At 41.2% G+C, this 21,459-nt stretch overlaps 3 protein-coding genes across 12 annotated transcripts in view; all 3 read left to right on the plus strand.

The window, feature by feature from the left end:
- The window catches only part of HOS1 (ubiquitin-protein ligase), a 41,940-nt gene extending 41,219 nt beyond the window's left edge, over positions 1-721 (plus strand). For all 3 annotated transcript variants that reach the window (XM_008793138.6, XM_088715511.2, XM_026805098.4), the window contains one exon: positions 74-721. In XM_008793138.6, the coding sequence (XP_008791360.1) occupies positions 74-239 (166 nt within the window). In that variant the 3' untranslated portion in view covers positions 240-721. The remainder of the gene's footprint in view (positions 1-73) is intronic.
- Positions 722-10,072: 9,351 nt separating this feature from the next.
- On the plus strand, positions 10,073-14,414 carry LOC103708294 (plant cysteine oxidase 2-like). 3 transcript variants are annotated; one of them, XM_088715576.1, is made up of 6 exons: positions 10,904-11,018; positions 11,613-11,714; positions 11,880-12,001; positions 12,682-12,838; positions 12,974-13,177; positions 14,143-14,414. In XM_088715576.1, exons 2-6 carry the CDS (start codon positions 11,669-11,671, stop codon positions 14,262-14,264), a joined length of 651 nt encoding a protein of 216 aa, XP_088571702.1. In that variant the 5' UTR covers positions 10,904-11,018; positions 11,613-11,668; the 3' UTR covers positions 14,265-14,414. The 3 variants fall into 3 exon arrangements, with proteins under 3 accessions (XP_088571697.1, XP_088571693.1, XP_088571702.1); XM_088715571.1 differs by lacking the exon at positions 11,613-11,714 and having other exon boundaries at positions 10,073-11,018; positions 13,799-14,414; XM_088715567.1 differs by lacking the exon at positions 11,613-11,714 and having other exon boundaries at positions 10,073-11,018.
- A 5,842-nt stretch (positions 14,415-20,256) lies between these two features.
- Positions 20,257-21,459, plus strand: part of NOL (NYC1-like protein) — a 42,505-nt gene continuing 41,302 nt past the window's right edge. For all 6 annotated transcript variants that reach the window (XM_088715526.1, XM_088715542.1, XM_088715532.1 and 3 more), the window contains exon 1: positions 20,257-20,629. In XM_088715526.1, the coding sequence (XP_088571652.1) occupies positions 20,377-20,629 (253 nt within the window). In that variant the 5' untranslated portion in view covers positions 20,257-20,376. The remainder of the gene's footprint in view (positions 20,630-21,459) is intronic.

Consider the following 21,459-nt stretch of genomic DNA (forward strand, 5'->3'; position numbering starts at 1 on the left):
TAATGGAAAAAACTGGTGACATGCACCCACATTTTCATTTTAGGTCTTTAACTGATGTGTTTTTGGTTTGTAGGTTTGAGAAAAAAGATACCCTTGTTGAACAGAGAAGCATGAGAGGGGGGTCGAGATGGAGGTCTGATGGGTCCAGTGAGGATGAAGAGGACCGTGGGCTCAACAGGTTCGTGGGTGGTGGAGCTTTGCATGGTAGCAGCAGACGAACCAGATATTCAAAAAGATGAAGAACATTTCATCTGAAATTCATCCACATGATTTTTGAAATTACCATAGATTGTAATTTTATCGCCATTGGATCTGTGGTTCGTGTTAAGGTTAGAGGTTGTTGAAGGTGGTTGGTGGAGACAGCTCATATGAGTTTGATTCACATGGTGAAGAGTAAAAGATGGAATGTCTTGCAGTGACTAGAGTAATCAGTATGTCCAGAACTGAGGTATGTTTCCTGTGGATAGAAAAAAGAAAAGAAATTGTAGCGTTTCATGGGGAAGTTCTATTTGCATGGCAAGGTTGAATATGATCTGGTGGGTGGTTTTGATGCATCTAGAATTTATATCCTGTTTTACTGAATTGCTTGAATCTCTACTTGCATAAAAGAGACCATGTCATTCTTAAAGAGTATGTATGATTCTGGATCGTGAGGAATTTTCCTTTTTGGAATTTAGTGTAACATGATTGACTTACAAATGAACATATTTTCTTGGTTTCATTACTGAAGTGTTCAGGAGGGCAACCATCAAGATAAACAGAGCTGACCGGTGTTAAAACTGAAGAATGATGGGATGCAGATGTCCTTGTAAATTGCATTTTTCGCAGAAAGCTAAGTTTCTTTTTTCTTTTTCCTTAACCTTTTTTTTCTTTGATAGGAAAACGGCTATACATCACTTAAGACAGGTGTTCTGCCATTACAACCAGAAGATCATATGGTTGAATGCTACTTCCGTGAAAAAACATGTTGTAATTGATAGATTTGAAGGACATTATTTGAATGCTACTTCAGTGAAAAAATTAAAAAAAGGAGCCGTGTTTGCCAGAGAATTGGGAGTTTCTATCATAATGCATGACTACTTAATTGAGGAGTTCACTGCAAATACCATCTTGGCTTATTATTGTTGCGACAGCAACCTACTTTTCTGCATAGCGCCAAAAAAATTGTCAAGGTCTGATTCTTCAATAGATCTGCTTAGCCTGTTTACCGGAAAAATCAAATGGATTTGCTGAGCCCCGCACAGAACCTTCAAAAGGTTGAGTGAATCACTTTGAGCAATTAGGCATTGAAACCCTGGCGTTTGTGCTTCTGTCAGCGCTTCATGCAGCACCCAAGCGGCCCAGCCTCAACCATCAGCGGACAGAAAACAGACAAAACTCGGGCACCTGCATATATTAAGAAACCCATCAGCTTCACTAACTACAATGCCAATCCCCTGTTTTATCATCATTTGGACTACATGAGCTATCAGTATTCGGCTAAATACTTTGTTGTATTTGTACAGTCAAAAGTATGCGAGGCCTAGCTTTCCGTACGACAGTATATACAGATGTAGTCCTATTATGCAAGCATCGATGCGGCAATCAAATCATTTGTGGGCGATACTTTTAACCCCACTCACCTAGAGTCGGCTCGAGGCGAAGGAAGTGTAAACTGCCGAGTGCCATTGAGTTTTTCCCACGCTACATGGCTGCATCTGAAAAAAAAAAAAAGAAAAAAAAAAGAAAGGATGGTCAATCGGTTCAGATTGGAGGTTGGAAAATGGGCTCTAATTACATTGCTTCGTAGGAAAATGGCGCGACACCAATTTCCAAACAAAGAACTGTCCTCCAGGAGGGCTCTGATTTCCAAACCCGAGACCAAGAAACACCTTCCTGATGACCGACCCGAGGCTGCATCAAAAATATATAAGCACAACTCTCTGCACCAAGCCCCGACTGTTTGGCTTCAGATCCACTTATCAGGTAGCGGTAGCCTAGCAGATGGAATTTCAATAATATGATCAGCAAATACTTGGCCAAACTCCTCATTCAAGGCTTGGATATTCCTATTTCCCCACAACAAATTGTGACTCCCATCCCAACTTCATCTATGGTACTCCTAAGGGCAAATAAAGTTGCTTCTTGTGCCCGATGAAATGTCTACAATGCTCCATTTAATTTTTTAACTCTTCTTATTAAATATATTAACAATCAACTTACTAGAAAAAAACTGTTTCTGTACAGAATTTAATGACAGTTATTTAGGTCTTGCCAAATAAATATATTAAATTTTTAAAGCTATTGCTGCCGCTCTCGGCACGCTGATGTAGACTACCTCAGTGGATTGCAAGACAAGAAGCATGGGTCAGAGACTCGCCAGATTGGCTTTGGCCAGACCCTCTCATGCCCGTCGGAGAGGAATTTTTTAGTGGGAAGCAAAGAAAAAGGAATAGTAATGCCAGTACTGAAGAGTAATGGAGTGTTCTCTCTCTGTGTAACCTCTGCAGAGGGCCTTTTAGGCTCTTTTATAGTTGGGATCCCACATCTTCAGCGAACTATATTCCAACAAATTTTGGATTGTGCTGTAACAAATTGCTGACATGGTGTAACAATCCAGAAAAGTACCGTAACTATCAAGCATGTGGTGGAATTGTTGGAACCCTACTCATATTTGAGCAGAAGCGTTGGGCCACCACTTCTGTGAGAAAGTCCTATCCGACTCGAGCCGATCATCGAGCTGACTGGTCATCAGCTTGAGCTAAGGTACCTTGGCTTTGCAAATCAATTGCTTTTAGTCTGCTTGTCCTGACTTTTTCTGTGGCTCGGAGGTGCTGACCAGGATACCTTGGAGAGTTTTTAAGAATGCCCGGGTCTCCATGTAAATGATGACCTGGACGAATCTTATCATGCCACATCACCCCAATCACTTATTTCCATAACTTGGGCCCACACTTCTGAGCATGAAGAGCCTCTTTAGTTCGGATGAGGAAAGTAATCATTTTGTTGGACTTTTTATTGTTTTAAAAAGGGCATTAACTCATGAGTATTGTCCCCGGAAGGACGAGTCTTGACCCTTGGCCTCCTGAGGCATTGTTGATTGTCTGAGAGTAATGTGGGTGCAATGTGTGTCCATTGATCTCGATGGGGAAATGCTCGACCGGATTGATCTAGGCCATCTAGAATTCTTTAAAAGAGGGTGGAGCCCTTGCGAATCTACCATGTTTGGAGAGGTTCTGGCTTCTCTTTCTGTCACCATGGGAGAAATCTCTATAAAACCTATTCGCTAAATCATTTTGGTTCAACCTTAGATGGTGGCTAGCTCTTAGTAGATAGCGAGGGTTTATACTTAACAGCTGCTGATATTGATTCATTCTCGGCTTTAGAAATGAAGATGGAGAGGTCCCCATCAAAGAAGCAAGAATAGGTGCATGCTGACTGGGAGAGGCAAATGATTGGGCAAACTGTTATATTGCAGGAACATATAGAATGCTTGGGTCCCCACGGGAGTACGTTTGCAACGGAGTTGCTGGTGCGTATTGGTCACAACAGTTGATAAATATGCAGACAAATATGCAATAGGAGAGTCGATGAAGGGATCAACAATCTTCCTTCGGCAAAGGCCCATCTAGGTGTCTTCGCCCACCTTTACATATGCGATTGTTCACTTGACCTGGCTACCTAATTACGAAATATATTGCTATCAAAAAAGCTAGAAATAGAGCTATACTTAGTTGCTTAGTTTCTAGGAATTCCCAAGCATTACTGGTCTGGTTGGTATATTTGTTGTTCTAAATGAAGGTATTTGAAATCTGCCCATAAAAAGTTCCACCATTCCTCTCCTTTCTTTTCGTTTAGGAAGCCGACCTTCTCACTGATTCTTCTTTTTCCCACTTTTAGGATGGACTTTCCCTAGGTAACAACTCTCCAAAACTACATAGAGATGCTTCGACTGGCTTTGTGGGGAGGCTAGGGAGAAGGTTGCTGAGACAGAGGCCAAAGTTGGATTCCTCAAGAGCATGCTGACGGTTGAGAAGGATTAGATCAAGGTGGTATTGCACTAGGTGGCTACTACAGAGGAAGAGATGAAGGTTGCTTGTTTTCGGATCACCCAGGCTGAGAAGAGCGCTTCCCGGGTGGTGGAAAAATTCATAGCATCGGGGAGCTACCACGTCCGGCTCACCCTTAGCGTGGTCGAGTCCTTTATGGACGGCTTGGATGAGGGCAGGAGTCAGGTATCAAGGCTCTTCCCCTAGGCCAACTTTAGTGGCCTTGACCTAGCTGCGAACAACGACGAGGCCGAGAAGTGGGACAATAAGATGATATCGAGGAGTTGTTGAGCCCCAAGCAATAGTCTTTTGCAGACCCTTTTATTATGCTTCTTGGTGCCACTTTGGACCCTCGGGATGAGATGAAGAGTGGTCTCCTAAGCCAGGTGACCTTGCTGGAGTAATTGGCCCTGTAGTGCTAGAGCTAGGCTGCTTCAGACATCTTTCCCTTATAATGTAGTAGTCTAGTTTGGTCTTTAACCTTCCATGTAATCAAACATTGTCATGAAATAGAATTATTTTTTGAGCGTGCTTTTTTCTTTCACTCATTTTTTAAATTGTTTGCCTGAGGTCATCCTAAGGATGCCGATGTAAACTATATTAGACCAGACATGTAAATTTCTGAGGTCACCTGAATAAGGCCAGAAAGTCGAGATAAAGTTATAGTCAAATGAATCCAAATATTCAAGATTAGCGGAGTATTTTGATATGAGGCCATAATATCATAATGTCCATGAAGACTAGCTGAGAGAAAGATAAACTCATGAGATCATAATGGGACAAGTTGAGAGAATAAGCTAGAATGACTTCTGAATTTATAGCATTAGAATTCTATGAAGTGCTTGAGGTTGGTAAGAATACCACCGGCGTACTCAAGAGATAATTGGACATTTCCTGTAGGAGTAGAATATGATCCTTTGTAAGCATTGATACGAAGAGTATACTTGATCGAGGATGAGTATAGAAGAAGTCTAGTCGACCTAGAATGGTCGTAGATTGAAAATAGAAAGCAATAAAAACTAGGCCTTTCACGAGTCGACCCTAGTGCATTGCGAGTCGACCCCAAAGAGAGATAAGTCGACACCACATTGACCATAAGTGAAAGGTAGAGTGCAACAAAAATAAGTACTTTTTTGAGTCGACCCCTGAGAAAGAAGATTCGACCCCTGAAGATCATGAGTTGACCCTTGAAGAAGTTGGGTCGATCCTAGAATGGCTGCAGGTAGAAAATAGAGAGCAATGAATACCAGCCCTTTCACAGGTCGACACTAATGGAACACGTGTCGACACTAAGAAAACTTGAATTGATCGAAAAATAGAAGAGTCAGCCGCATAGTGACCACAGGTGAAAGACAGAGCACAATAAGAATAAAGACTTTCTCGAGTTGACTCCTGAGATCATGAGTCGACCCCGACATGGCCATAGATAGAATAAAGATAACAATAAAAACTGCCCCCTTCACTAGTCGACCCTAGTGGATCATGTGTCAACCCCAAAGATAGACGAGCCGACCCCATATTGACCACATGTGAAAGGTAAAGTGCAGCAAAAATAAGCACTTTCTTGAGTCGACCCTAGCAGAAGTGTCGACCCATGAAGATGTTGAGTAGATCCTAGAATGGACGCAAAAAGAAAAAAGATAGCAGTGAAAACTAGCCCTTTCATGAGTCATTGCTAATGGGTTATGAGTTGACACGTAGCAATCTCGAGTCGACCCCAAATATAGATGAGTTGACCCCACAGTGGCAATAGGAGAAAGACAAAGTACATCAAGAACAAACACTTTCTTGAGTCAACTCCTGAAGATCACAAGTCAACCCCTAAAGAAGTCGAGTCAACACCCGGATGGCCATAAATAGAAAACAAAAACTAGTGAATACTAGCACTTTCACAAGTTGACCCTAGTGGATCGCAAGTTGATCCAAAGCAATCTCACTGGACCCCAATGATTGGCTAGACGACCCCACAATGCCCACGAGGGAATGGCAAGGCACAGCAAAAATAAGCCCTTTCTCAAGTTGACTCCGAAAGAAGAAGAGTCGACCCCCGAAGATCTCAAGTTGACCCATGAAGTCGAGTCGGCCCTAGGATAGCCATAGATAAGAAACTAGTGAATACCAACCCTTTCATGAGTCGACACTTGTGATTCACGAGTCGACCCCAGGAAAACTCGAGTCTACCGCATAGTGGCCATAAGAAAAAGTCAAAGTGCAACAAAAACAAGCCCTTTCTTTAGTCGACTCCTGAAGATTACGAATTGATCCTAGAAGAATTTGAGTTGACCCCAGAATGGTTGTAAACAGAAAACAAAAACTAGTAAACACTAGCTCTTACATGAGTTGACCTTAGTAGATCTCGAGTCAAACCCAAGCAAACTTGATTCCACCCTATAGATAGACAAGTTGACCAACAGTGACCCCAAGCGTAAGGCAGAGCGTAGCAAAAACAAGCCCTTTCTCAATTCGACCTCTAAAGAGAAAGAGTCGACCTTTAAAAAAATCGATGTGATCCTAGAATGGTTGGAGACAGAATATGGATAGCAATAAAAATTATCCCTTTCACGAGTCGACCTTAGTGGATCATGAGTTTACCACAAGCAAACTTGAGTCAACCCCAAAAATAGACGAGTCAACCCCACAATTACCAAAGGTGAACGATAGAGCACATCAAAAAGTATTTTCTTGAGTTGACCCTTGAAGAAGAAGAGGTGTCCCCTAAAGCAGTTGAGTCGATCCCAGAATGACTGCAGATGGAATACAAATAGTAATGATAACTATTTCTTTTACGAGTCGACACTAATAGATTGGAGTCGACACATGACAATCTCAAGTCAACCCCAAAGATAGAAGAGTTAACCCCACAAAGGCCACAAGAGAAGGTCAGAGCACAAGAAGAACAAGCACATTCTCGAGTTGACTCCTGAAAATTATGAGTCGATTCTTAGAGAAGTCGTGTCGACACCAGGATGACCATAGAAGTAAAATAGAAACCAATGAATATCACCCCTTTCATGAGTCAACCCTTGTGGATCATGAGTTGACCTTAAGTAAATTTGAGTCGACCCCAAAAATAGACTAGTCGACCCCACAATGACCTCAGGAGAAAGGCAAAGTGCAACAAAAATAAGCCCATTATCAAGTTGACTCCTGAAGAAGAAGTGTGGACCCTTGATGATCATGAGTTGACCCCAGAAAATCTGTTACATCCTCTCTCGGATCTCTCTACTCTCTTACCCTCACCTTAGCATCTCACCCCACATCTCTTTATGGCCCTAAGAATGATGCTTCCTCAAAGAAGAAAGAGATAAGAAATAGAACAAGAAAAGAATGTCAAGGAAAAATTTCAGATCAAGCAGCAGTTAGAGGATCACTCTTCCATTCTTCCTGTTTCAGCCTCTTCTACAAGGATACCAAGTACTGTGCCCTTTTCCACTCCAAAGAAAGAACATTGACTTTTAGTTTCTGAAGAAAGAAAGCTTCAAAATCAGAGAGCTTATTAGAAGTTAAGATGGGAGTTTTTCTGCAGACTCAAGGGACCATCCACCCAGATCTTGTTCGAGAGTTCTATGAAAATCTTAAGTTTTATTTGGGAAGTGCCTCCTTTGCCATTAGAAATATCAGCATTGAATTAAATGATCATATTCTTGGGTGAATCCTTCAAATGCGCAACCAAGCTAATCCGGCGGACATTATTGAAAACCAGATACGTGCCATGCAATGCATACTAGAGACAGAGATAGTGAACAAAAATGCAAGATCAAAGGAAGCCAACTCAATGTGGAAATGAGGTCTCTACATTACATAATGAGCATGATTATTTATCCAAAGTCTGAAAGATTTGAAGTCATTTCTGAGATGGAACTGTTGGGGGGAAAAGTGTCGCCACGCTTTGGTAAGCAGACCCCTCCGAGCAGGGGCCGACCGGGCAGACCCCTCCGAGCAGGGGCCGACCGGGCAGACCCCTCCGAGCAGGGACCGACCGAGTAGACCTCCTCCGGGCAGGGGCCAACTGAGCAGACCTCCGGCTTGGCGATACTCAGTCTTACCAACCTGAGGACGCCTGAGTTGCACACTGAGATTACGTCCACCCGCAGCACGGTCGTGCAGACAATTAATGTGGAAGGGTCGTGCAGACACTCGGTTCACTCAACAGTCAAAACGCATGGCCCTTGCAGGCCCCTGGGCTTACTCAACAATTAAAGCCTATGGTTTCCGTCGCCTACGGACATCGAGTCTCTCACGGCAAATCCGCATGCCTACAAATGATGGCGACTCCGCGACGATGGGTTCCGGCCTAATCTCCTACCATGATAGCATTGACTTACATGATCAAGCATTAATGACCAACTGTACGACAACCAATTTGCTCTATCACATCACATGTAGCCGATCCTCCCTATAAAAGGGGAATTCCTCCACTTAAAGGGGGGGTTCTTTCTGTCTCACTCTTTCTTTCCTCATACTAACCCCTGACTAACTTAACCATCGGAGGGCCGGCACCGGAGAGCCCGGCCACCGACTTCTTGCAGGTCTCCAGGAGGACGTCGCCCGCCGACGCGCCGCCACCCAGGCAGCGGAGCTCCTCTTCTCCAGCCGACGGCCGCCCCCGGGTCCAATTTCCAGCTCTTTTATTCCATTGCACTGCCAATTTGCCGCTCTCATAACACCTCTATTATTCTCTAAGAGTTTGTCTAACTTGGATATCAGAGGATTTTCCGCCGGATACTTTCAAGAGGATTTCCATGTCTTTGCTATTTCAGATCGGATCCAGCATCAGAGGAAGGTCTGAGCAAGGTCTCCACCGTACAATACCACTTTGGGTGCGACCGACATCGAAACCATCAGTGCTCAAGCGCAGTAGCCACCGAACCGTCGTCTCGAAGGTGGTCTGTGATCTTCGGCCGATCTTTACGATCTGGATAGCTAACCATTCGAGCACTTCCATAGTCCAGCAAATTTGGTATTTTGGCCAAGCCGATTCCCGGGGGCAACAGATAATTTTGCTATTTCCTTATAGTCTAATTGCAAATCTTTTATTTTCCTTTACAATTATTCTCATGAAGATCCTTAGACTAAGGCTCCGTTTGAAAACTTGGAATTGAGAAGAAAGGAATGGAAGGGAAGGGAAAGTTAAAAATTTTGATGTTTGGGAGTTTTTTAGTGGAGGGAAAGGGAAAGAAAAGGAGGGAATATGAGGAAAAATTTTGATCTCCAATTTTCTCCTTTTTTTTCCTCCCATAAGTGGGAGGATTTGGAGAGAAATGAATTGAAACTTAATAAATTTTTGATAATACATATTTAACCCTCTAATCATAAGCATGCCGTTTTTATAATAAGGATATTTTAGTAAAAATATTAAAAATATATGCTTTTTTTTTTCTTCTCCAAACCCCTTTCTAAAACTTCCAAACAAGAGAAGAGAAAAGTCTATTCTATTCCATTCTTTTCTTTTTCCCTCCTCATTAAAATTTTTCTTTTCTTTTCTTTTCTCCCCAAAACTTCCAAACGGAGGCTAAGCATGTTCTTATCTGGGGAGGGAGAGCCTTCATCCATAAGAAGCTGACTCGGTGGCTAATGATTGAGCGGCGATTACATAGTTTTAGTGGAGGGGAGAGAGCCCTCATTCACCGGAGAACCATCACAAAAATGATAATCCTCCATCTCGAGTGAAGAGCAGTACAATACACTGTACAAGGAGATGGTGGAACAAAAGAAAAGGGTACCAGATTTCGGATGAATGTGGACACGTTTTGACGATGTTGGAAGAGGAGGAGGAGGAGGGAGAGAGAATTTTGATGGTGAGGCAGATGAAGGAGAGAGTGGGGGTGATGGCGGGGGGAGGTCCAAGCCCCCTTCATCTTGCTTTTAATTTTTGATTTTAACTTCTATTTCTCTCTCTTTGTTTAATGCAATTAGTAAGTCGGTTAGATATTTTTATTTCTTATCGTCGCGGGACATGTGACTTGGGGCACACGGCTTGCCACGATAGGGGGTGATCGCCCCAGTGGTTTTTTTATCCCGTTCGTGGCCTTGCGATGGAAGGCATCGCGAAACTGCGTACTGTGGGCAGTCTGGAGAGGAGGAAGAGGCCAGTTTCCTCCTTTTTAATGGGTTTCCATTTTAATTTAAGAATAACAATAGCATATAGAGAAGAATAGAAAAGGGGGCGAGAGCTAATAGATAAAATAAACCGCCCGGTTTCGGTGTCGGTCTTGTGGGCGCGGGTGCCGAAAGGACCGTCCGCCTTTTGGCTTCCCAGGGGTGAGGAGGCGCCCACTACAGTGGGCGGGTTCGTGGGGTGGACTCCGGTTTTCCTTCACCTGCCTTGCCTTGCCTTGGAGGGAGAGAGAGAGAGAGAGAGGGAGGGAGATTTTTCCAAATCCATGCACGATGGCCCCCGGTTTTGCTTCTCTCCCCCTTCTCCTTCTTCCTCCCTTTGTTTATATCTCATCTCATCTCATCTCATCTCCCCTCACCTCATCGTCTTCCTCCTTCCAACAACTGGCCCACACTTCCCCCTTGTCCTTCTCCTATTCACCCAGGGATTGGAAATCACACGCCCAGATCAGATCCCGAGCTTGTTCCACAATCAATCGCTTCTGGATCACACCACTTCTTTCGTCCTACGAGATTTTTGTATTCCAATTCGAGTCGCATCATGATCTGCTGCTGAAATAAGATCTCGGATTTCCCGAATTGGATTGGATCGGATTTTGTTCGTTCCGGGGATGAAGGTCGAGGAGAAGATAGGAGGAGGAGGAGGAGGAGGAGGACAGGCAGTGAACGGGAGCAGGAGGAGGAGGAGGAGGAGGAATGGAGAGGATTACGAGGAGGAGGAGGAGGAGCAGATGATGAGGAAGAGGACAGGGCGGCGGGTGCAGGCTACCTCCACCGCCATCCAGAGGCTGTTCGTCGCCTGCCGGACCGCCTTCAAAGGCCCGGGCACCGTCCCCCTCCCGCCAGACGTCCATGTCCTGCGCCTTCTCCTCGGTATTCTTGTTTATCTTTATATTCGTTGCGCCTTCTCCTCGGTATTCCTGTTTATCTTTATATTCGTTCATTCTTCTTCTTTTTCTTCCTTCCTTCTTTCTCTTTTTCACCTCTCCTCAACGAGAAATACCAATCCAAGTTGTCTTATGTGAATATTTTTTTTTTTTTATGATTACTTATAAAAGCTGCCATTTTTGGCGATTACGTTAGGGGCTTCTACATCTGTGCCCAAGTCCTGTCCTTTCCTGAAATTGCCCTTTCCAATTCCGATTTCTATTCCTAAAAGTGACTCACCGGGCTGTCACTCTCTCTTGGCTGGGCGTCATATATAAAACATTAAGCAGCAGTTTATGCTGAGATTTGGTACCGTTCGTTAATGCTCTTCCAAATCCGAATTCTGTTCTATTCCCACAATGATTCGCTGATGGAGCTGAATTTTCTGCTTATTCCAACCGTTATTCGTTTACTTATTTGGGCACTCCAGGCTTTAAATTTGCCATTTTTAGCCGGTCACTTCTTGTGATATCGGCTCATCCTTGCATTTGTCTCCTTTTTTCAACCAACCGACCACTTTTATTCGTGGGGTTTTCACAGGGCAACAGCATCGTACTTGCCACAGCCCTCGTTAATCCTGTCATCACGTTTTAAGCATGATGCCTGTTTCATGTAATAATTTTGGAATTGTATTTACTGCAGGTACTGTCACTGGTTAATATATAGCTTATAATATTCTTTTGTTACTATATTCTAGTTTCAATCATATTCGCATCGGAACTGTCGGTGTTTTTCTACTTCTATGTACATATATAGTTGATAATTCAGTTAACGGGAGATCTGACCATTTGATGCGATTCGTTACAGACAAAATGAGACCAGAGGATGTTGGCCTAAGCTCTGATATACTATTCTTCAAGTCCAGGAATGCTGTTAACGGAACTCCACGGATTACATATTCAACGGTGTACAAGTGCAACAACTTTTCGGTAAGATGAGCTTGTGTTAATCAGCAAAGCTTGCTATGTTTGCTAGCATGCTCCTGCAAGCAAGTATTCTGGCTGTCTTGTTATATTATGTGACTAATAGAAAGTGTTTCTGTTCTTATTATTGACCAAGCAAGGGTAATCATAGGTTGTGACTTAAAAGTCTAATGGGAAGGCTAAAGTTAGAACATTATACCACATAGTAAAAAGTACAAAGACTTGTAGAATGATCTGAGGCGAACTGGAAATGTGGCACAGGATCATATTGGTGAGAGGGTGAAACTAATAAAATTCAATGAAAAGGAAGAAATTTGCAAGTCGTTGAAAAAATTTTGCATATCATTTGCCACAAAATAACACTTACTTATATGTTTAAAATGTATTTTTTTTTATCCATTACATTTTCATTTTGAATAGAGCTCAGGAAGAACTTGATTAGATTTTGGAAGTTTGAGTAATTATATCTAATGCAGACAAATCTTAACGATGGTGTTAAAGAATGCAGCTGTCGTTTTTTCGTTTCAACTGATGTGGAGCCTTTTAACTCTCTGAGAGAACAAATTAGAGCTTCTTCTTTTTTTTTTCCGAATGTCTTCTTCAGTTATATTAGGAACTTATTGAATACTACCGAACTGCTTCGCTGAATAGTTCACCACTCCCTGAATCCCTGAATAATTTCGCAGATGTGTATATTCTTCTTGCCCCCAACAGCAGTAATTCCTCTTCACAACCATCCAGGGATGACTGTTTTAAGCAAACTACTTGTAGGGTCAATGCATATAAAATCATATGACTGGGTTGATCCAGTTATATCTACCGACTCCAAGGGCTCATCTCAGTGTATGTCTCTCTCTCTCTCTCTCTCTCTCTCCCTCCCCCCCCCTCTGTGCGTATGCGCCTGTGCGCACACGAATTTAACATAGTGTATTTCTATGCGTTAGCTTATGTGTTTGATTAAATATGTTAATCTTGCAGTGAGACTGGCAAAATTGGTGGTTGATTCTGATTTCACTGCCCCATGCAACACATGTATTCTCTATCCAACTTCTGGAGGGAACATGCACACCTTCAGAGCCATCACACCATGTGCGGTGCTTGACGTCCTTGGACCCCCTTACTCAACAGAAGATGGCCGTGACTGCACATATTACCATGATCATCCTTACACCAGCGATTCAGGTAAGCAGCATTTCGCCAAAAATATGCTAATTGCCTTAACAACAATAATCTGCTGTCTCAGCATAACATGTTTGCCCCGCCTGTAAGATCCAAGTTCTTGTCATGTACACTTTTGGGGAGCTGTTGTAATTGAGGTCGTGCAATTTTGGATATGTTAGTGGTGTAAATGAAGGATTCTTCCCATAATAACTGATTACATGCTTTAATACAAACCTTGCTTTTCAGGCACTTCATGAAGACAAACAAGTTAGTTCTGTCGAACCCTGTCATAAGAAGCTTAACAAGTATCTGTTAAGTCAGATACCTCTATAGTCATGCCTAATACAATACATGCCTACATATTAAACAGTCCTTATAGTCATGCCACTGTCATGTATAGATATGCAATTTATTGTATCACTACAATCACACGGTTTTTTATAATAATACTAGGCTATGGCCTGGCTTAGTAGCACAGATTTTACTATCAGAGTACCTGGTTGATTGTTAATTGCCCATCGAATCTTTACATGTGTAGGATAAATGCAAAAAATATGTGGTTGCACATTCTAGCATACATTCATGTGTACATGCTATGGTTATGTATCTCATTCATTTCACATTATATATATGCTATCACAGGTTTCTTTCTTTGCCCCAATGAAGTAATATAAAAGCATGGATGGGATCCTGTCGGTGCCCAATCTCCATTGACTAAAACGGCTTTGATAAACATTAAGCAATGTATTGTAATATTTCATTGTGGCCCAAGGAAAGGTGTTTACTATAGGGGTGATAATGATTTAAATTAGACAGCCCCGTTTCTTTGGTTGGTATGCTATTTGTTGAGCAGCTTAGCTGTTGCATAAAAAACCATCAGGGCCCCTAATCCGACCGGTTGCTTTGAAGTTAGCATGGTTCCTCCATTTGAAACCAGCCACTCTCTGTTAGTTACCCACTGAGGCTTTTCATGAACATGTTTGCAGATTATGATTCTTCCCAAGAAGGAAAGTATGATAATCTCAGATGGTTGGAAGAGAACGACATTCCCAAGGACTTGGAAATGGATGGTGTGGAATATCTTGGCCCGCAGATAATTGATGGCTGACAGCAGCATACTTAGTTTTAGATCAGCTCGGCATTGGAGTTATCTTTCTGTGTTTTCTACTTTTGTTTCTTTGTTTGTTGAAGATATTGTTGCGGCATGAACATGTATGGTTGTTTTCCTGCTAATATCATGCTAATTTCTTTTCTGTTTTATGAATTACTTACTGTAGCCTGATTGGGTGTACGCTTTGAATGCTGGGGTGGTCAGATGGGTGGTAGCATACGTACTTAATGGTATGTAATACGGTGATAAGTGGTGGAATTTTTGGTCTAATACCCATCAAATGAGATCTTTAACTTGGATTCTTGAGAATTTAGAGGCATATATGTTTCAGTAGTATCAAAACAATGATATTTGTGCACTTATTAGAATATACTTCATGGCTTCACAAAATATTCTAGTTAAGTCAAGCAAATTTTCTATTCAATTATCAGAATATATTGATTTTCAGATAACTTTTTTGGTTTTTGAAACTTCACTTCTTTCAATGGTAGACATTTTCTTTAAGTTCATTTCAACATATTAATTCAATTAAGCATATACTCAACCTACTTTTTCTTTCTTTTTGTTGGCATCAAATAAGTGCATATTGATATTTAGAGAATGTTAAGAAAAATAAAGCAATAGCAAGCTTGTCTTAATCATTTATCAAAGCAATTGGAAATTTTAAAGATTCAAGCTTGAAAACTCAGATTCAATGTATCAAAGCTTTTAACAAGAATTTTTAACCAAGCCTTTAACAAGTTCTTAGAGATTTACATTCAGATTTAATGCATCAGGGCACTTTGGGTTCAAGAATAAGTTGATTTATCTCTTGTTTTTCTTTTAAGCTGAAGTTCTCTATGGCACTCTAAATTGTTTTCTTCCTCTTTTTCTTGCTTAGCTCATCCTTAGCTGAAGCTTTCTTTTTTTTTTTTTTCTTTATGCTTTTTTTTATTTTCTTTACTTGGCTCCTCCTCAGTTGAAGCTTTTTTTCTTTTTTCTTGCTTCTTTTTCAGAATATTCTAAATTTTTTGATGATTGATGATATATCTTCATCACCAAATTCCTTAGTTTCTAGTTGTCTACTTGATTTGATAACTTGAATGCTATCATTTTCTTCCTCTTATTGCTTTTCTCTTCTTGATTCTTCACAATTAGCTCATGGGTCATGAGGGAACTCAGAGCTCTTCCAAAGGTAGCTGATTTAGATCCTTTACCTCTTAAATAGTTGTGACTTTCGCTTCCCAAAACCTTGGCAAAGATTTGAGTACCTTTCTGACAAGCTTAGCGTGAGTATATGATTTTTCCAATGATTTCAATTATTTGTAAATCTTGAAAATATTTTAGAAATAGATTCATCTTATTCGACTTTAGATACTGTGCTAACATATTAGTTTTTGATGTTTTTACTTGTTTAATACCTTAATGAATTATTTCTAATTTCTAGAAGAACATGTACATATTTTATTAAATTTATTTTTTATTAAGTACACAATAAAGTATATTTATTTTCTTTGCATTTAATTAAGCTAGTTTCTTTTCATTATTATCCCATTTACTTGTATGTTTGGAACCTAAACCACATTTATAATTTTATTGAGTGTGTATGGGCTGTGTAATATTATATATCATAAACTATAATTTTGTACTTGAATAAAAATTTTCATTTGGACCTTCTAATAAGTATAATCAAAGCCACTAAAGAAGAGAGGGCTTACAAAAGAGTGTCCTTCAATGGAAGATATTCCAACAAGGGTTGCCATTCAGAACTTTGGGCTCCAGACAGTTAGGTCCACAAAATTAGTGTAAAAGGGCATCCAATCTAATACCAATTATTGTCCAAAATGACAACTCGAAAGAGGAGTGAATTGGGTTTACAAAGACTTTTGGAAATCTGAAATAATATTTATGCAAATATGAACTAAACTTGAATAAGTCTGAATTAAATAGCTAGATTATTTAATTTTATTACAAATGCTCTCTAAGTGCTGGTAATATGAAAACATTTTTCAAGCAAGGTGTAGCAGGTGTAACTTGGCAAAGTTTTAGCAAGTGAAGTAAATAAAAGATAAAGATATAAAATGAGAAAGCACACAAAAAAGAAAGGCATAAGGTTTATGATGCGGGATTTGCACCCCGTCACCAGCAGAGCCCACACACCAGCCGAGCAGGGGAAGAGAGAGTGTCCCTCAGAAGGTATTGTCCGCTTTGGGTCCGATTTGGGGGTCGAGCGTACCCGGAGCCCTCCTCACGGCGCCTCACGGTTTTGCCCCACAAAAGGCGCCTCCTAAGGGAAGGGTAATTGAGCCCCCCATTATATGGCACAGACCTTCCCGCTGATTAGCCGATGTGGGACTAAATTCGGGGAACCCCCCGTAACACAGCCCCCCCAGCGGGGAGGTCCTGTGCCCGGGTCGGCTCCTTACTGGATAGGCGGAGGGCCGAGGCCCTCCTTCTAGCGCCATCTGATGCGGGATTTGCACCCCGTCACCAGCAGAGCCCACACACCAGCCGAGCAGGGGAAGAGAGAGTGTCCCTCAGAAGGTATTGTCCGCTTTGGGTCCGATTTGGGGGTCGAGCGTACCCGGAGCCCTCCTCACGGCGCCTCACGGTTTTGCCCCACAAAAGGCGCCTCCTAAGGGAAGGGTGATTGAGCCCCCCATTATATGGCACAGACCTTCCCGCTGATTAGCCAATGTGGGACTAAATTCGGGGAACCCCCCGTAACAGTTTATAATGGTTCGAAGCGAACTCACTCTTACTTTCCAAGGCAATCTCCTTAAGCACTCTACTTAATCTATTCCACAAGATTATAGTACAATTATTTTTTGGGCTCGAAACCAAATTCAATTGATTTTTTTTGGTAATCAACCAAACCAAGCTGATTTACTAGTACAACCAGGCCAACCTGAGTTCAAAACTTAGAAACTCCTTGTTGATTTCTAGGTTTAGTAAAACTTAGTTGATTTTTCCAAAAAATTGACTGCAACCTACTTATTTCATAAGTATAGCCAAATCTTACAGCAAATAGGTGATTTTCATGGTGTCAGCCACACTAAAACCCCACACGAAATCACCTAATCTTATGCACAAAAGAAAGAAAAAGAATATAATGTAACAGAACCTCTATAGAGGTTGGATTTTGTGTCATTGCACCTCAAATTTGATTACTCTAAAAACTAGGAACTTGAAGTGAACATATTTCAATACTTTCTCATTTCCCCCTTTTGCTCTATTTTTGATTTTGTGGTAGATCTCAAAAGATGGATGTTGAAGCTCGCATTTTTAGCATTTGGAAGTTCTCTTTCATAGATGAAAGTCATAGCTAATTGTTTATAGCCATTTATAGCTGTTGGAGAGGAGAATGGAGCCATAAATGCAAAGTTTGCACGTTAGGCAACTATAGGAAACTAGCTGTTAAAGGCCATCAGACGCAAAGGGATGACTTCTAGTCTTGCTGAAGTTGACTCCTAAAATCCTATTGTCAACTCCTAATCTATTGGAGTCGATTCTTGAAGTGGTTCAAAAATTATAGTCTTCTATTTTTGATCCTATAACATTTTGGAGTCAACTCCTGCTCTCTTGAGGTTGACTCTTAGAGTTCTGAGCTCGATTTTTAAAGTGTTTGAAAATTGCAGTCTTCTACTTTTGCTGGTACATGGCACTTTAGGAGTCGACTCCTGCTAACTTAGAGTTGGCTTCTAGAATACTGGAGTAGACTCTACTCTACCTGGGGTTGACTTTTGATGTCTTAAAAATTTGAGCTCTTCTGTTTTGTCCTGTGGACACCCAAGGCTGACTCCTATCAAACTGGAGTCGACTTCTCTACTGCAGAAGCATCTAAAAAGGCTTCAAACTTTTCTCCAACTTTGAGATTTGAACTTTTGAGATTTCTCCTTGCTTCACTAAGCTTTTAATCTCATCAAGCTTCCCCATACAATAGATCAAAATTCTCCAAAAATACACTATCTCACTAGTAACATACTTGAATGTTTTATTGTCATCAAAATCAATTCATTGGGTTAACAAACTATCAGCCTAGGGCAAAACATTAGGCATAACTAAATTGAAGAGTTGATGGATAGCTACCAAACGGTCGGAACATGAAGAGTGGGGATAAGGCCTAGCCTAGATGTTAAACCATAAATGGTAACTATTAAGAAGTGGCTAGAAAGGCACAAATGGGTGGACAAATGGAAAGTTAATGATTAGACATCTGTCTGGGGATTTAGGAGGTCATGTATAGATTCAAAGTTGTAACCTTGGAATGAGACCCTTTTTCCGAATGATTACTACATTTTTATATTTGTATCTCTTTTATTTTTAAATAGTGATATCCTTCATTTCTCTTAGTTTAGTCTTTTAGTTGCTGCCCTCTGAAGGGCGGCATCCTAGTGGAAGTCTTTGAAGGTTTAATGCATGCCCATGCATTGGTCCACCTGGTATCTTGATCCAACCCCTCTAGCATCCACAAAAGCGAGCAACAGTTTTGATAGCTGAAATCTCATAGTTCCTGCATATGTATATTCTCTTGGATACCTTCTTTGCTTATCTTTCGTGAGAATAGTCTCATAATTTGCCATCTATCTTGTGAGCTGGAAAAGATTTACAAATTCTTGCCCTACAAACTTCAAATTCAAGCTGTTTTGCGCAATTTTAATATATTTATCCTCTCTAGGTGAGGTGCAGCATCTATTTTTGTCTCTTTTGAACTTGGCTATATACCTCTCAACCGATGCCGTGGGCTGCTGAGTCAGTCTAGTTATGTCGGCTACCGATATCATAGGTTTTGTTCTGTAGATCTGTGCATGGAATTGACTTTCCAACTCTTTCCACGTATGGATAGAATTTGGCTACAAATTGACATACCAAGTAAAGGCCAATCATGTTGATAAGTTCACAAAGAGCTTGAGCTTAAGGAAGTCATTATTTCCGGCTTCACCATACTGGATAGAAGATTGTCCTATATATGTGCTCCACACAGAAAAGATTATCATCTCTAGAAAATTCTTAAAACTCAGGAACCTTGTGTGCCCTTGGAAATTTACCAGCTTGATCATTCCATTCTAGATAAGAAAATCTCGACTACCCCTGGGGAAAGAATTTGTCCTCCTGTAATAACTCCTGGACCGTAGTATTCCTCTTTTCACTTAATCACGTATATGCATGTCCAAAATTCAACCTCGATTCCAAGGTCAGCTTGATATTAGCTGAAGCAGTAAATATATTTTGGCTTGGCGTGATCTGTGACATCCATACTTACCGGTGGATCCTCTTGACCACTTTGATCTTTGGAACGTAAAGATTCACCGATGCCATATTCAACCTTGCCCTTCCCGTATGAGGTGCTTTTGAAAGTTAAATTTCTCCAGAGCTAGCGTTGGATGGCTTTATTACATCATGATTCGCTTGTGGATATTGTGGTATCTGATAATGATCAAACGATATGATGACAAGTTTCTTAACTTGCTTTACAGTCACAGTCCAAAAAGTCTCCTGTTAATCAACAAATAACCTTAGGACCATAGCCACTTGGCTAATAATGGTGTCCAACAAATCTTGCCGGCTCTCATCCAAATATAACCTAAATTACAGGATGACAGCATACAACTGATCAGATAGAATAATCCCACCTAAGGAAGTTGGTCTCAAGAACTATGATCCTTCAACGGGTTTCCACTGGCTAGTGCATCAAAGATTTTTATTACGGCCCGATCTAGTTTCAGGCTTTGCAGCACGTCGCATGAAGCCGGCCTCAAAAGTATTTACCATTAGCAGATAGAAGTAGATTGCATTATTTTTACCGTTGAGTGTTTTTTTTGATGTGACATTTATATATTAATTTGGAAAAGTGTTATCACTACATCAATACTTCTATTAGATTTAATATGAACAAGATTTTACCCAACTTCCAGGACGTTTACTGATGAAAAAAAGTCATGCATTTGGACTTGCATCTTAACTGGTTATTATATTAATAGTCGTAATTAGATGAATGTACTTGTATAACGGCTACTATTGATGCTACCCTACTATAGCGGTAGCAATCGCAACATACTTGATTCCCCTCCCTCCCCTTGGAATCTTGATAATAGATATCCTGCCATCCTGGTCCACAGGCGTGTTCTCTATGGCTTCCGTCTCCTTTCACGCCATCTCCCTCTCCTACTCCCGTCGTCCCGGCCCCGCCGCTCGCCCCGCCCCGCTCTCCAAGCCGGCAGGCCTGCAGCGGAGCCTCGGTTCCCCTGCCGGCTCCCCTGGCGGCTGGAATCTTGGGCCTCGGCGCCGGAATCTCAGGGGAATCCGGGCGGAATCTGCGGATAAGGGAGCGCTCGAACCCATGGTTCCCCCTTATAATGTCCTCATCACCGGCTCCACCAAAGGTCCTATTCCAAGCCCCTCCAAAAATTTTCCGCATTTTTCCTTTACTAATATTATTAGTTCCCGGAACTTCCCACAGGTTTTCATGTAGCTGTTCATTTCAGTTTTGCTTTTTGCCTTTCAAATTCTTCAGCTATGCCATTATTCTACTTCTGTAAAGGATTAAGCCGTTATTGGGATCTAAAGAAAATTGCCAGTTTTTATATTGAAAATTACTTCAAGTGTATGTTGGACAAGTGAATTAAGTGCTCCGTTAATAGTCATCTGAAGATTGGAATTTTGGAAATATAGCTAGGTGCAGTGGCTGACTGGTTCCAAAGTGCCTTTCTTAGTCTGTACGTATGTAAGCTTTCACCCTGACCGCGCGAGATTTGCTCTTTGGTCAATTTCTATAGTTCAGCTATTGCTTTGATATAAGAAGCAAGGTTGATCAATTTTATAGTGATATTGAAATGTCTCCGGCTAATTTCTTTCTTTTTGAGTATAAGCTTCTCCATATATTGGAGTCTAATTCATATCATGTGGTGCTTGTATCATCCAATTCTCAAAATATGTCATCAGCTTCTAAACGTTAGGATCATAATATGCACAAACATAAGTCATTAGCTTTTACCCTTACTTTGTAGTGCTGTCTGGTTAGGAAGTTTTAGTAACAGTTTTTTTTTTTTACTAAAACTGATACCTGCCAAATTTTATGAAAGTTTTTGTTAAGTAAACGTTTTTTTTTTAAAAAAAACTATTTTAGCAAATCCAGGTATCTCACAAAACCACAAAAATAGGTTTTATAAGAGACCTGGAGTTCATTTTACTCGAATCAGGTTCTCCCAGTTTT

The sequence above is a fragment of the Phoenix dactylifera genome, chromosome 1 (assembly GCF_051530095.1).
Source record: "Phoenix dactylifera cultivar Ajwa chromosome 1, Ajwa_hap1_PhDact_Kaust_v1.1, whole genome shotgun sequence".
Taxonomy (NCBI): domain Eukaryota; kingdom Viridiplantae; phylum Streptophyta; class Magnoliopsida; order Arecales; family Arecaceae; genus Phoenix; species Phoenix dactylifera.